Below are 16,652 nucleotides of genomic sequence, written 5' to 3' on the forward strand. Positions count from 1 at the left end.
AAATAAAATAATATGCTAAAATACATTCATTTGAAATATTAAACACAGGGGTGCTTTCATCGCTAAAAATTTGGTTCGCCAGCTAAGCGAAAGAGTGGATCATATTGTTAATATAATTGCTTTGATGCTCTTCCACGAGCTTTTGCCTGCTCTCAACTTTTCACGGCTTTTAATTGAGGGCAAGTCAATGCTTCATATTTTTTTCCTTTATTTAACGTCGGTCTCTGTTCCGCAATCTAGTGCCAATCACCGACGGACATCGATTGCCAATCACCGGCAGTGGCACTAGTCAATGTATGACATTGTATATTATGTGGCATACACAATAATACCATAGAGGTAACTCTAAGACCAGAAGGTCACGAAGTAACGTGCTCAACTTTTTGGCTCAGCTCTGGTACTATCATCACGAACGAAGTGACAGACGGAGCGGCTCGAAAACTTTGGTGACTAACCTGCTATTCCAATTTTTCAGTGTACCACATGGCAACACCACTACTACTGGATTGCACCACATGGCAACACTACTACTGGATTGAACTAGCATTTTCACCAAATGTACTAGAGTGTTTTGGTTCTATCTCTTTCACTCTACTCAAAACTGAAATGCATAAAAAAAATTACAAAATGATACGTACTCTTTGCACACTGTCAAAGAATCATTGTACACAAAATCAACTTTGTGCAAAACCAAACAAAAATACTATCCCATCTGGTGGATGATGGCACAAGCTTCTAAGAAAATTCTATTACAGCGAACCACATTATTTTAATTGATTTCTTCGCCAGTTAGTCGTCTGTCACTTCGTTTGTGCTATCATAGAGGTAACTCTAAGACCGAAAGGTTCCGAAGAAAAGTGCTCAACTTTTTGGCTCAGCTCTGGTACTCTCTTCGGTCCCAAGCTAATCGATGCACCCCTCGAAACATAGAAAAATCCACGAACCCCTCATTTTATCTGTCAAATTTTCATAGCGAATCAAAACAAACATAGTGTAGTACTAGAATTTCGACTAGAATGGGGTACGTTAATCGATTTGCTTGGGACCAATAGGCTAGTCAAATAGTGAGCCAATTCAAAATCGTTAGTTTCGTATTGAGTGTTGGTACTGTCTTCGGTCCCAAGCTAGTCGATTCACCCCTCGAAACAAAGGAAAATCCACTAACCCCTCATTTTATCTGTCAAACTTTCAAAGCGAATCAAAACAAACATTGTGTAGTACTAGAATTTTGACTAGAATCGGGTACGTTAATCGATTTGCTTGGGACCAATAGGCTAGTCAAGTAGTGAGCCAATTTAAAATCGATAGTTTCGTATTGATTATTGATAATACTCTACTGGCTTTAGCCTACAGGGAAGTCGAGAATATTTTCAATCCGAAATATGTTCTAGACCGGATTGAGAGTGGAATATTTACACCGCCTCCGGCTTGTTAATACCATGCTTTTAATAAATAGGCTATTCGAGGCTCCCCAATATAAACTTCGGATGGCTACCTAAATCTGCTTGATTACTTGGCAGTGAGGAAGTGAACGAAATACGCGTAAAAATCTATCAAAAGATAAGCAATTATAACTGAATTAAAAGGAAATAACTCAATCCACTCAAAAGCTCTTGGTAAGGGATTCCGTTAAGAGGTTCGACAACATTAAAAGATATTTATCTAAATAAGCAAAAACTTTGTGAGAAGGGTTATGATCTGATTTTAAATCGATTGAGCTAAGTGTAGTAAAATTGATAATTTGAATCGCCCTTAAAACATTTGAGTGTGTAGGTGTCTAACGATTATAACACCAGCAGGCGTAGTTGGTCACGTCTTTGTTTTAGATTTTTCGCAACGTTATTTTCTTACGCCTGTAAATAACAAACGTCCACTGACGAGTCCAGTGACCCACTTCACAGTCACGGCATGTTTGCGCCTTTGAGGATCCATGTGTATATTCTTCATACAATGGTGCTGGTCATCATGCGCATATTCGTGTGCCATTCGCTAGCTTCGCATATTCTAGTCTAGCACAAGGCACCTACCAACCTATATGTGAGATAATAAGGGACAGTCATCAAAACAAAACGCTCACGCTGGAAAACGGGTCTGGATAGTTGAAAATAATGATTCTTTAATTACCTCATTGTTGTGTACGGTTGTGTTGGGTAGATATGCAGGTGGGAGCGAACTTGCTAAAAATGCAGCAGTTAAAATTCCCACATCTACCTGCCTACTTCAAGGAAAACTGCTCGCTCTGCTCGATGGTGATAAAGCGAGCTCCGTTGGTTTCGTCCCAGCAGGGATGGGATCGACCGAAGTACAGTTCGGCCACGGCTCCCTTGGAAGTAAGAGCACAGCAAGCTGCTTCGAATCCCACTTCGACGCATACCGCTTCCAGGCGGCCACCCAGCATGGCTGCAATGAACCCGCTGGAGAAACTGTCACCCGCACCGGAAACGTTGACAATGTAGTCCAACTTCCGGCCAGGGTAGAAACGTGTTTGCGGCTTGTCGGCGACTCGCCGTTGATAAGTTTCAGTGGAATCGAAAAAGGGAACTTGTTCACACGCTCTGCGAATGATCACAACTCCGTAGTACCCCAGGGTGACGATCACGTTGTCCACGTGATTGACGGTGAAAGATCCGAGTGTTCGCACCTCCTGCAGTAGGTCGTCCAGTTCGCTGAAGTTTTCTATCAGCGTATTGGCAATGGGCTGTTCCTTGAAACCTAAATTCTTGGCAATTTCTCTCAGCTCGTACAGGTTGGGGGTGATGAAGCGTATGACCTTACAGGCATTATCGGAGGCGTTGAAGGGTTTTGCGGCAAATCGCATGTCCGTTGGTTCGAAAAAGACTGCAAATGAAAAGAAGAAAAACATGCAATTCATTACATACTACAGTCATTTATAATTGTGACATTGAAACTGTTTGTGGTTGTTAGGTTTTTTGCTTTTCTGCTCTCGGTGGTGGCGGTGGCGGCGGTGGCGGCGGTCTTGTGCCGGCGACGACGCTGTCAATAGCGGTTGTTTATGTGAATACATCTGAATACCTACGTGTGAAGCTACTTATTGTAGAGTGGAGTGTCTATTAGCTTTTTTTTTATACTGCTAACTGATTAGCGCTTTGCGCATAATGCGGCTGAATGGCATGAGTCAGCATTCAGTGGAAATGTGGAATGGGATTTTTGCATGGTTCTAGAATTGGACTGGTAAAAAATGCAACTATCTTTGAACGGGGTTTTCTATTTAAAACAAAAAAAAAACAGTTCAACACATAAATACTATAAACGGTAACTTGAATGGCACACACAAAAAATGAATAACAATCAATGTAGCAGGTTTATCAGAGTATATACCGTGCAAAATATATCTCAGTGCATATTGTGAAATTTGCGTCATTTAAGACATCGGTGCAAAAAAAAAATGGATTGAATTGTATAGTAATTATTTTTTCACACGTGTCTGAAAATCAATAAATCTACACAATTGGTGTCTCAAATGTCGGTTTGGGATCGTATCGATTATTATCGTATCTGCACAGAATTATCAAGGGACCTCCTTATTATAAAAAAAGATCTGTTTTAAATTCTTGTCAAAATGTTCATGGAATTTTCCTTAAAAACCAGCTGGGTATCCTTCTCTTGATCCGCATTCAATTTTTCTCTGAAACACCTAGGAGTTCTCATTGAAGATTTTTTTTTACAACCATTGAATTTTTCTAATAATTACCTAACAAAGCTTTAGTAAATTTTGAACAAAGCTGACTAAAAGTAAATTTGTACGCACAAAAAGACCTGTTTGTCGTGATTCAATAAGTTTAAAAAGTCCATTAATGGTTGCTTTACAGTACTTTTATTAAAACTTCGAAGCTACAGCATTAGATGGTTACATTTCTCCAGTTCGAACAAAATCTCGAACCTTTCTCTGGATGGAGCCCATCTGCGCCCGCACAGTGGAAACGGACATGGAGTCAGCGCATTTTTTCCATTTTGCCCGTATTTGCTGGATATCGGGACACGCTTGGTCGAAGTCGCTGCTTTGAAATTGCCCAGTATTTTTCGTTTGGTCGAAATTCCGGGCAATTCAAAGGATTCATTAGCTTGGGGACATAATCGATCTTGTTGGCAGCATACCACTCTAGAACCACCTTGGAGTAGTGGCAGCTGGGTAAATCGGACCAAAAGATGCTTGCGGATGAACAGCAATACACGCTTTTTCAGGCATTCTTCGATGTAAACTTGGGATGTCATCGTCGAGGATGTGACGAATGGTTCCGTGTTCAGGCCACAACTGCAAATCGCTTGCCAAATCATGGCCTTCTTCGCGACCTTGTCGGCAAACTCGAACTTGAATCTTCCCGGCACATCCCCACGTCCAGCCGCGATGTGAAACTTTTGACCGGGAAGCTGCTTAAAATCGAGTTTGACGTATGTTTCGCCATCGATCAAAGTGCAGCCTTTGTGTTTCGTCAAAACACGATCGTACAAGAGCCTTGCACGCTTTTTGGTCACGGAATTCTGCTTCATGTGGCGGTTCGGATGTTTACTTGTTTTTTTTACGACTTGTATCCTTACCTAGCAAGGATGTTCCGCACCGTTTGAAAGTTGGCGTTGTACCTTCTGGCCACATCTCAGATCAAAAGACCAGGGTTGACTTTAACGCACCTCAACACCTTGCTGCGCAGCTGACGATCCCTGGTTCTAGTTTTTCTGTAGGTCCGCTGATTTCTTTCCACACTCAGGGTTTCCTTGTAGGTTTTGAGCACTAGACAAACTGTTGTTTTCGGCATCTTCAGCACTTTAGCCAGCTTGGAAGCGAACCACTCCGGATTTTCCTGGTGTTTGTGCACAATATGTTTTCTTCTTTCGAGTTCTATTTGACGTTATTCCTGAACGCGATCGACTACTTTGATCAAACTTGCAAAAGTTGTTCTCTATAGAAGTGTAAACAAACCACTGTCAAAGATTTTCGATTCCCAACACTAGAGGCGTGCTAGCGACGTGCGAGGGGCGTACCAATTTACCTTTAGTCACCCTTTATCAAAATATGCCCAAACACGTCCAAGGTGTTTCTGTGAGATTCTCAAAATTGTTCTGGATCTGAAATCAGATGATGAATTAGATCAACCATGTCTGGCACATTGTCCGTAGCATCGTAGTAGTAGATTCACAGAAGTAACAACAATCAACACGAAACTAACGATTTTAAATTGGCTTACTACTTGACTAGCCTCTTGGTTCCAAGCAAACGATTAACGTACCCCATTCTAGTCGAAATTCTAGTACTACGCAATGTTTGTTTTGATTCGCTATGATAGTTTGACAGATAAAATTAGGGGTTCGTGGATTTTCCTATGTTTTGAGGGGTGTATCGATTAGCTTGGGACCGAAGAAGTAACCAGAGCTGAGCCAAAAAGTTGAACACGTTTCTTCGGGACCTACTAGTCTAAGAGTTACCTTTATGCTTGTATGACAAACCTTGAGCAAGATCAAGTTTTGAATACTGTGCGTGATAATTTGATCTCGTGTTGCTGATGCAATGGTGCTTGGTCTTGCGTTTTTCTTTGTTGCCCCGTACGACCTCTAGCACGCTGATCTATTTTTCTGTTGCTGCGATGAGCAACGTCTTTGTGTAGTGTTAAAGAAGAAAGTCCGAAAACACATGACCTTGATTATGCGTGGAGTGTGTTCTTTTGTGGATGCGAGCTAGAAGAGCGTTATCAGTGATTGCGGTGGTTCAAGGAAAATTAAATAAAGCATTTCTGAAAACATGACGCTGCAAAGTCTCTAGGCCAATCGGGTGAGATCTTTCCATTTTATCTATTTATATTTCATTTTTGTCACTGATTAATCAAATGCTCTATATTGACGAATAGAGTTTCCAAATCATTCAAGCTCCCACTAACACAACTCTTTCCTTCCTGTGACACCTATGAAGGTAGTATGGGTTCTCTGCACCTTGTTAAGTAGATGTTGGATTAACTTTCCCTCCCTTCCCCTGCGATTGTAAGGATGTGGCCAGGTGTATAATGCGATGCTTGTATTGTAGATTTTATTTTTGAGTGGGGAAAATCACTAATCCCAAGTGATATTTTCTGCGTCAACACTCGATATTTTCTGCAAAACGTATTAGTTGACCATTATATAGCCACCCACGATTTGTACAATCGCATATGCTATGCTATGCTATGCTTTGACAAACCTTGAGCAAGATCATTATTTGCATTTCAAAATTGGGGTCCTTGAAATTTTTCAAAAAGTTGCACAGAAATGGCATTTCTGATTGAAATTACATCTGGGACAAAGTTGTAGTGAAAAGTAATGTATAACTGGGAAATGTTTTTTTTCATTAATTTTAAGTGACTATTAAATAAAACAAAATTAAATTCCAAGTATCTCAAAATGTCCTTGTCCGATTTTTGAAATCTTTATTAAAAAGTAAACTTATGGAATTTTCAAAACCATGGACAGTTGGAAACTGATAAAATTCGTTGAACATGAAATTTTGGTCAAACGTCATTTGTTGAACAAATTTAAAGACGCCATTTTAAAAATCTTACAAAATCCAAAATGATTGAATTTTAGCCACAATGCGAATCATTGTCCATAACAAACAAATATGCAAAATTTCATGCAAATGGAAGAAGGCCAAATTTTCCGATTCGTTATTCCTCACAAACGAAGTGACAGACAGAGCGGCTCGAAAACTTTTGTGACGAACCTTCTATTGCAATTTTTCAGTGTACCACATGGCAACACTACTACTGGATTGTACTAGCATTTTCACCAAATGTACTAGAATGTTTTGGTTCTATCTCTTTCACTCTACTCAAAACTGAAATTCATGTAAAAATGACAAAATGATACACTCTTTGCTCACGTCAAGATCATTGCTCACAAAATCAACTTTGTTTAAATCAAAAGAAAAATACCAGTCCATCTGGTGGCTGATGGCACAAGCTTCTAAGAAAATTATATTACAGCAAACAACATTATTTCAATTAATTTCTTCGCTAGTTAGTCGTTTGTCACTTCGTTTGTGTCAAAACGTACCAAACGATTCAAGATACATGATAATTCAAAAACAAGATCTTCGGTGGATATATTGAATACCCACTACCCCGTTCCTGGAGATGAACTAGCCACTCAGACATGTTCCAGGTACCCCTGTGGAAGCGGCCGAATCTGACTTGAACTACACTCGGACATATTCATGTTTCCCTTGGGGAAGTGATCAAAATCTGACTTGAACTAAAACCTATCATGCGACACCTCAAATCAAATTAGAATGAAAAATTAGATCATTGGTGGTCATATTGAGTGTAAAGGGTGTCCACGATGAAATTGCCACACACAAAATTGATTCGCAAAATTCGAGTTTTCATCCGATTGCCATCAAATTTTCAGGGATTGAGAAATAACTATTAAACTTCATTTTACCATTTTACTCGTATTTTATTTACAGTCCATACGCAAATGCCCGCACCTTGGCCTTAACCCCGGCCATAAGATTCTGCACAACCTGTGAATCAACCGTTTTTTGCATGTAAACCCATACTTTCTTCAGTTCCTCGACTGTCTTCACTACCTTAGGTCGTTTAAGAAGGTGCTGCTTCATAATCGGCCAGTACTTCTCGATGGGGCGGAGCTCCGGAGTGTTGGGAGGGTTGAACATTTTCGGCACGAAATTGACCTTATTGTCCGCATACCACTTCAGCACGTCCTTGGGGTAGTGGCATGAGGCCAAATCCGGCCAGAAGATTGTTGGGACGTTGTGGGCCTTCAGGAGAGGAAGCAGCCGCTTCTGGAGGCACTCTTTTATGTACACCTGTCCGTTCATCTTGTCCTGGGTCACGAAAGGTGCACTCCGCTTCCCGCACGTGCAGATGGCTTGCCAAACCAGGAATTTCTTCGCAAATTTGGACATCTTCTGAGTGCGGACATGCTCCGGAACGCTGAACTTATCCTTGGCCGTGAAAAACAGGTTGCCGGGGATCTGTTTGAAGTCGGCCTTCACATATGTTTCGTCGTCCATGATGCAGCATTCAACTTTCGTCAGCATGTTGAGGTACAACTTCCTGGCACGGGTTTTGGCGGACTTGTTCTGCTTCTCGTCGCGATTAGGGGCCTTTTGTACCTTGAACGTTCGAAGCCCAGCCTTAGTTTTGGCCTTCTGGACAAAACTTCGGCTTAGGTGCAGCTTCTTAGCCACATCCCTAACGGAGGCGTTCGGATTTCGGTTGAAGGCCCCAACTACGCGGTTGTGATTTTTGGTGTTGTACGGAATACTTTTTCCTTCACTTCTGGGCTTCCGATCGGTGGTCAACCGTTCCTCGAACCGCTTAATCACTCGCGACACCGTGGAATTCGCGATTCCCAACGTTTTAGCGATGGAACGATGCGAGAGATCCTTGTTCTCGAGATGAATGCGCAAGATTTTATCACGTACGAGCTGTTCTTTCGACTCCATTTCCGCGAGTTTTGATCACAGGACTTTACAACTTGCAGGATGTAAATAATGCACTATGAACTAAATCCACCCAAATTTTCATTAAATTCTACCCAACGGTTAAAAAGTTAGAGCAATTTCATAGTGTGGCAATTTCATCGTGGACACCCTTTAGTTCGATCTCCTCACCATAGGTGGATACATTCTGGTTTTTGTTAGAAACCGACTCAAGGTGACTCAGATCCAATCCAGTTCACTCAAGAATAAATGACCCAAGTAACATTGCAAGCTTTATAGAGGTTTTATAGCATTCTACAAGCCTACACACTTAATCTAGATCGGTAAAATCTCCAACAGCCGATTACCTCGGCATTTACTTTTGCTGATATCTCTGCAAAATATCTGTTTGTTAGCTGATATCTCAGCAAAATGTTATTTGTTAGCTGAGTCTCGGCAATTGTTTTACTGAGTCTCAGCAATATAAATTGCAGAACTACTCGGCTGTTGGAATCTCGGCGAAAAAATTTAAGTGTGTACATCATGATCTGCAGAACTCTCATAAAACCAAAAATTTTATTTGGGGATAGTAGATAAATATAGCTTTAATTTTCAACCAGTTTCATCAAATAGTATAAGTACTGGATTTTTATAGCCAAAACAAAACAGAAACCTCATTGGGGAAGTCGAAACGAAGCGATTTTCGTATGAATGCTTCTCTGAAAACGTCATTTCGTCTTGGTTACAAGGGGCCGTATGAATAAAAAGAGTTTGCTTTACTTTCCCGTGCTTTTCTTACGGGGAAAGTAAAGTAAACGCTTTTATTCATACGACCTAAGATGTAGCCCCAGGTGTCACCTCTAGGTTAATGGTTCCCTGATGGTTGCTGGAGGGTTAAGCACTTCGGTGGCAGAAACGTCATCCACCAACATTTTGCTTGAAGCAAAAGTTGTTGGTTCTTTGGCTCGATTATCTGCCAATCTAAGACAGCTGATGCAAACATTGAAAAATTATGCTCCGTCCACATACATACACACTTAGATTTTTCTACCGAGATCGGCTGTGCAAATCTCGGCAAAAAAAGTTTTACTGAGATATCAGCAAACATCTCATTTGTTTGCTGAGATTCAGCTAAGCATTATCCGAGGCTCAGCAATCAAATGTCACTTTTGCTGAGATCTCAGTGAAACTTATTTTGCCGAGATTTGCACAGCCGAGCTCGGTAGAAAAAACTAAGTGTGTAGATGTTTGATTTTTTGCGCGGCAAAATGATCGCGATAAATGTTCAACAAGCGCGCACATGTAGGAATTAAATATTTATTATATTAATTTTTAAATTAGGCAAGCTAATCATGAATTAATTAAGATTTTTTAACGCAAACGTGTCGTCAATGCACATATAAACATAGCATACAAACTGTAGGCTACAGTGCTGACAGTTCAGGGATCGGGGACATGGTGGGTATATAAATGGTGATACCGCTTTGTCACTATATAGGCGAGGAGGTCGCGGGGGGGTAAAGTGCGGTTTTAGAGCAAATTGTAAACAAACTCGGTCGCTGTCCCATGGGACATTTCTTTATAAATTCAACCTCTTTACTTAACCCCGATCAAGGTGACTATATATAGGTGTTCTAATGTGTCAAATTCATGATTCAGCCATGTTGGCTTTTTGTATGTACAAAAATCCAACATGGCTGAATCATGAATTTGACACATTAGAACACCTATATATAGTCACCTTGATCGGGGTTAAGTAAAGATGTTGAATTTATAAAGAGATGACATGTCAAAATTGGAACAATCGAATATCTGTCAAAGTCATAGGAAAAGTTATTCCAATCGAGCAGGAGACCTGCACATAGAAAAGATGTCGCCTTTTTACCCAATTCCATCTCTTTAGGGTTAAGCAGTTTTTTGAGATATAAAATCGATTGAACAATCCAACTGAAATTCTCAAAAGTACACGCCTTCAAACGCTGCCGACAATCATCAACTATGGTCGCAAGCCCTCCAGTAATATTTCTTTCCAAACTTTTTGCAGATACGATATAAGATGACCCAATCAGTTATGATTTGTTCTGCAGTTTCAGACTCAAGAATAGGTCAAACTTAGAAATTGTTCGGATTTCAACGCAGCGAGAAAATTTTGTTCAAAGACTAACAACATTTGGCGGTAACATTTGTCTTCATCCAAAGGTCTTACGAGACACATCAACTAATGAGAATTCAGAAATAAGATGGTTGACAAAGAACCCAATAGAGATTCTGGAGAATATTATGAGAAATTTCTTGTGTTCTCACAGTTTTTCTGAAGTTCTCGAAATTTCCTCAAGTTGTCAGAATTCGTCTAGAGATTCCGAATTTTCCCTGATATTCATAAAGTAGCCCATGAGATCCCTTCATTTTACTTAAAGTTCTTGAAACTGTCTTGAAGGTTACGTAACTTTCATAAAGATCTGTATATTTTCGAAAATTTCTCTAGACTTTGGAAGTTCTTGAATTTTTTTGGACTTTCCTGAAGCTTTCAGTATTTTTTGCTTAAGTTCGTGGAACTGTATTGATGTTATTTGTTCTTGCCGGAGGTTCCTGCACTTTTCCTGATGTTTTCGAAAGGTTGATAGCTAATTAATAAAAAATCCTAATGTTTATGGATCTTTTTTGAAGTTCCCGCAATTTTTTTCGATTTTCGGAGCATCCTTGAAAAATATTCGCTATTTCGCTGAAGTTTATAGAATTGCTCTGAGGTTCTTTGATCTTTCCTGATCTTCTCGGAACTTGTTTTTAGTCCTTGAGATTCTCCTAAAGCTTATTGAACTGTACTTCCTTGGAGTTCTCTGAAATTCTGTGAAATCCATGAATTTTTTTCTATAGTTCTGTAAAGTTCTCTGGACTTCGTGAAAAACAGGAAGCTTCATAAAATGTACTTCTATTTTCCTGAAATTAATGGAACTGCAATGATCTTACCTGAAGTTCCCGCAATACTTGAAACTGCCTTCAAGTTTACGAAAAAAAACTTAAAACTTAACATGTTTCTGAATCATCCTGTGATCATTGAAATTATCCAATGTTTTTTTTGCAATTTCCTCGAAGTTCTCGAAACTTTCCTAAACATAACTGGAGTTCTTTGGACTTCTGCGGAGTTTCAAAACTTATTATATAAAAAATAACTGGATTTCTAAAATTCCAGGAACTCCTGGGAGGTTCGCGTTATTTTCCTGAAGTTCAAATGAATAATAAATGCATTCTTAAGATTTCGTGTGGAGTTCTCGAATGTTTTCAAAGTTCATGAAACTGCATTAAATTGATCAAACTAATTGTTCTAGATCTTTAAAATTCTCCGAAAGTCTAGGCATTCCTGAAGTTTTCAAAAGCTTCTGATGTTATTGGAACTGTCCTAAAGTTCTCTAGACATTGCCGAATTTCTATGAACTTTTTAAACGTTCCCGCCTATTTCTTGGAGTTTTAGAAACGTTCTTGAAGCTCACGAAACTTATTTTCAAATTTCTAAACTCTCCTAATTTTCCAATTCAACAGTTTCACACCAACTGACGAATTGTTTTTATTTTTCCTTCTCTGAATCATATGAAGCTTCACATAATTGTTCGCTAGGGGCAAAGAACCAAGGTTGTGCCGGAATACGGCTATTTTATTTTGACACTCGCCTAATTTTCTCAAAATGACATATGCGATATATTTTAATAAATCATAGCACGGAAATTGCTCATCAAATCAAAATTATGTCAGCTACAAAGTTGTAGGAAACTGGAATGCCTTTCCTAAAAAAATACACACTGGAAAAAAATCTCAAATTTCCGTCATAAAAAAACAACATAAACTGTTAGAAAGTGATTTCTGTATGTTTGTGGACTGAACATATTATATAAAACTACAAGGGACAGCCCTATGGGGTTGTACGCAATGGTGACGTAGGACTACGTGATCTTATATTATAAATGTTATTTGTTAACTGCAGCAGGAGCTTGTGTTTTGTGTAGTAATAGGAATTTGAGCGGGGATTGCTCTGTTTATACTCTTAAGTATGACGCGCTTGGCATAGATGACCCTCAGCGACTCAGGAAGAGCTACTCATCCCGATCAATAGCGGTGCAGCTTCTTCCTCCTGCTGCTGCTGATGCCGACGACCGGACACAACCACACACGGTGATTGGAACTGAATCCGATCAGTGGTTGTGAGCACCCATGATAGCTAGCTGCTTGCGGGAAGCCTTTCGTTGTGTACTGGAGAACACCACCACTCACCACGCGGTGATTGAATAAACACCGTTGGGTGAGACCGGATCGAATTCAACTTTGAAATCTGTGCTTGGGTGATAATTTTAATTATCACAGCAACAGTTGCACATCTGTGCAATTTTCAATAGTGACATTTTGAAAAATGACAGTCTTAAATTTACCAGATGCGTAGGAATATTTCTGATCGATTGGTGATAAAATTATTGAAATTGGTCCAGGGGCAGCTGAGTTATCAACGTTCAAAATCTTTCATAATTTTGCTTCATGTTCCATTTTCGGTTTCACAAAGTGTACCCCCATATAGAAATCACAGACGTAGTCCTACGTCAAAAAAATCAATTTGTGAATAAAAAAGTTCAAAATGTTTAATAAATGTTGATATTTTATGGTTTTGATCAATTTTGAAGTTAACGTTGTGCCCATTTCCAAAAAGTTAGCATTTGCTTAGCAATAAACATATATTTAAAAATCATAAATATGAACTTTTTTTGTCATTGAAGGTTTTGACAGTTTTTTTAAAAAAATTTCACAAAAATCCGAGATTTTTTTTTCTGAAAAAGCGATCTAGTTTCCAACAAATTTGTCGCAGACATCATTTCGATTAGATGCACCGTTTTCGTACTATGATTTAATGAAAAGCTGCTTAAGCCACAAAAAGCCTTTTATTAGAACTTTTGGCTACTTGGGTTTTGTCGGCTGTGAAAGTGAAAAAGAGATTAGCTTAAGATTTTTCGGTGTAAATCGGTACCTTCACAGACGTACAGTGTATCGAAAAATTGAGCGTTGAACACTTTTTATAACATTCTGAACAGAGATATTTTTTTGAAATCTTGGCTGGTGGTTAAATAGATGTTTATTGATTTATCGGTTTAGTTGTGGACTTTATTGGAATAGTTAGATTTATTTTAGTAAAACGAACGATTTTCAATTTTGTTAACTAGTGGACGAATTTTCGTAAAATTAGTGGAATATGAATGATCTTTATTATGACTAAAAATGAGCAAAATTTTAAAAAAGCTTATTTCTTTAAATTTCAAGATATTAAGGTTTTTCAAGAAAAAGGCGTTTTTCGCAAATAGCTCTTACTTTTAATAAACGCAACCAAATAAACCCAACACTGTACCAATAATTGATAAATTTATGATGATTCAGCAGCCAGGAAATCCGAAATATATTTTTTTTTAAATTTTGCTTTTAAAGCTATTTTTTTTCTAAAATTCAATGACATCTTTACGCTCAATTTTGAGATACACTGTATGTAACATAAAGATATGTTTTGATTGACTGGTACATACGACAAAAAAATTTGTTTGGTCTGAATTGGTAGAATTGAACAATAACAGAGAATTTTAAAAGTAAAAATAATACAAAGAAAATCACTCAGAGGTAACGAGATCACAACGACAGGCCTGAAGGACGAAAGGATGGTGTTTAGGGCAAGTCGGAGGAGCGATTGAAGACGATAGTGTTGGGGAAACAAGGTCTACCAAAGATAACGATAAGCAGACCATTTGCGTATTTGAACTCTGACAGTGGCCAGTGTTGGAAAAGTTCGCGATATTTTACGAAGTTCACCAAGGGAGAAATTCGCGAGTCATAGTGAGTTTACGCGAACTTTTCCATCACTGACAGTGGCAACTACGGTACTGTTCAGATCGAATAGATAAACGTATCTCCGGATTCGGGACATCAACAAACAATCACGTATCCTGTTTCTGAAGAATAAGCTACAATATTATGGATTCAATAGTTATCAACTCTGATAGGGGAGATCAACTTAATCTCGGAAGCAAAGAAAGAGATAGCGTGAATAATGCGTTTTAAAAGGTATCAAAACGAAATTTTAAATCAGAAAACTAAGCAATGTTAGCATTTTGAAGCTAAGTAAAAGGAATACCATTAACAAAAGAAGCTTGATCTGTGGAACAGATCGTATCAATTTTTAATGAAACCAAACGGAAGCGAAGAGGTGCAAACCCAACGTAAGCGTGTTCGAGAAGCTGCGGCTACATAAACAGAGCAAGTCACGGTGATGATGATGATGGTGATGGAAGATGCACAATGATGGAGTCAAGATGGACGATGATGATGGAATTCCACATGCCGGACATGAATGGGAAGCAAAAAAAAAAAAAAATGGTAGCTAATAAGCAAGCTAAACTCGAAGCACTGGCCGAAAAAGGAGAGCTCACGGGGACCACGAATTAGAAATGCTAGAACCGAATGGAGAACGAGGACTGCCGCGCTAGCAGTCTGAAATCAATCCGACGACTAGCCCAGAATCATTGAGACGAGTGGGGATCAGCAGCAGACGGACGACACGATCAGCGCAAGGATGGATACCTCTGAGGAGCAAATATTAGGCTAAGTAGGTTTGTTTTTACGTAACTGTTCCTATTGAACCCATTTCTTTTTAACGCGATCCTTTATAGATCACGTTCAAACTAATCGAGTAGGGGTAGATGAGACGGCCCCCGTTCCATGTTTTGCATTTTATCATGGGTCATCACATTACGTCACAGACAGTGACCTAGAGTTATACAATTAAGAAGGAAGCTAGGGTATACCGATGACATCCCCAGGGGCGGGCCTTTAAATTTTGCTTCTGCTAATGATAGCAGTTTTTTTTCTTCAAGTTCACACAACAGCGCAACGCGCGCCGCAGCAGGTTGTTTTGATATTATTCTCTCAGCAAGCATGTGGCTCTGAGAGAATAGAGTGTAGAATGAACTGTTTAGTACAGGAGAAGTATGCTAGGGTATACATAAGTAGAAATGAATGAATAAAGGTTGTCTGATTGTACCTAAAATTGGTGCGGGTAGTGCTTTTGGATGACCGCCGGCCACGCGGGTCAGCTAATAAAACAGGAAGTTACGTCGTGTATTCGGAGCAGCGATTTTTTTTTTAAATTTTGTTACACGCGACCTTTTGAAAATTTACTCCAGAGTAATTTGAGACTTCTTGGTAGTTTTTTTTTAAACTTTCCTGAAATGAGTTAAAGTGCTTTGAAGTTTTTTGATCTTGCTCGAAGTTCTCTAAACTTTCCTGAAGATAAAGAAACTGCCTAAAATCTCTAAACTTCTCTGACGTTGTTTGGGTTGCCCTGCAGATCTCGGAAGTTCTTGAAAATTCTCTTAATTTTTGTATTTTTTTATTTAATTGGACTGCCTTGAAGTTTTTTTGAGCTTCGCAGAAGTTCCCGCATTTTTTCAGAAGTTCTCGATGCCATGAAGTTATCGGAACTCTCCGCAGTTTTCCCGATGGACATGAAACTTCCCTAAACATTCCAAAATGTTCTTGAAAGTTTTCGGAAATACCTGAGGTTTTCTGAACTACTTACAGGTTACAGGACATTCAACTGTAATGAATAATAACATAATTTTTTGTTGTTGTGGAGGGGAGTAAAACCACTGCGTCCATTATTTGAACTTTTGTGGTACTCCTATTTGCTGTTTGTATCATGCAAACCGACCACTATTTAACAAGTTGATGTCTACTTGCATGTACACATCTTTTACCAGTCCGGTATAGTAAGGTTTGAAAAACCAACTACCTTTCCAGGATTTGCAGATTAAATTTCACTAGGTTGTAAGCTTATACTTCCAAGAAATTTAGATTTACTGAAGAGCAGATGTTCCGAGGTTTCGCGTTCCAAATTACAGAAACGACAGATATCACTCTGAACCCGACCAATGTTCTTCATCATTCATTAAACATTAAGTGAACTGAGTTTCTCTGATCTTCTCTGCGGTTCTTTGAGCTTTCCTGATGTTCGTTGAAGCTTTGAGATAAATGAAAAATGCCGGAAGAATGTTTAAATATCCTTGAAGTTCTCTGTAGTTCTCTGGACTTTCCTGGAATTTCCGGAACTTCTTAACAATTATCGATTTTTTTCTAAAATTTTCGGAATGTTCCTTATGTTAAAAATTATAATTGTAGCATGTTAGGGTAAATAAATATTTTTTAA

The 16,652-nt window shown here is 39.0% G+C and overlaps 2 protein-coding genes across 3 annotated transcripts in view; one reads left to right on the forward strand and one right to left on the reverse strand.

Annotated features, from left to right (window-relative positions):
• Positions 1-16,652, forward strand: part of sinu (sinuous) — a 63,861-nt gene that overhangs the window by 15,947 nt on the left and 31,262 nt on the right. The gene's annotated exons all lie outside the window — the stretch shown is intronic.
• Positions 1,673-16,652, reverse strand: part of LOC135702533 (uncharacterized) — a 92,684-nt gene continuing 77,704 nt past the window's right edge. Inside the window, exon 3 of the mRNA XM_065223613.1 lies at positions 1,673-2,838. Within this exon, the coding sequence (XP_065079685.1) occupies positions 2,216-2,838 (623 nt within the window). The 3' untranslated portion in view covers positions 1,673-2,215. The remainder of the gene's footprint in view (positions 2,839-16,652) is intronic.

Source organism: Ochlerotatus camptorhynchus, unplaced genomic scaffold (assembly GCF_037179485.1).
Source record: "Ochlerotatus camptorhynchus isolate MF236.1 unplaced genomic scaffold, CSIRO-AGI_Acam_v1.1 ptg000193l, whole genome shotgun sequence".
In the NCBI taxonomy this organism is placed as follows: domain Eukaryota; kingdom Metazoa; phylum Arthropoda; class Insecta; order Diptera; family Culicidae; genus Ochlerotatus; species Ochlerotatus camptorhynchus.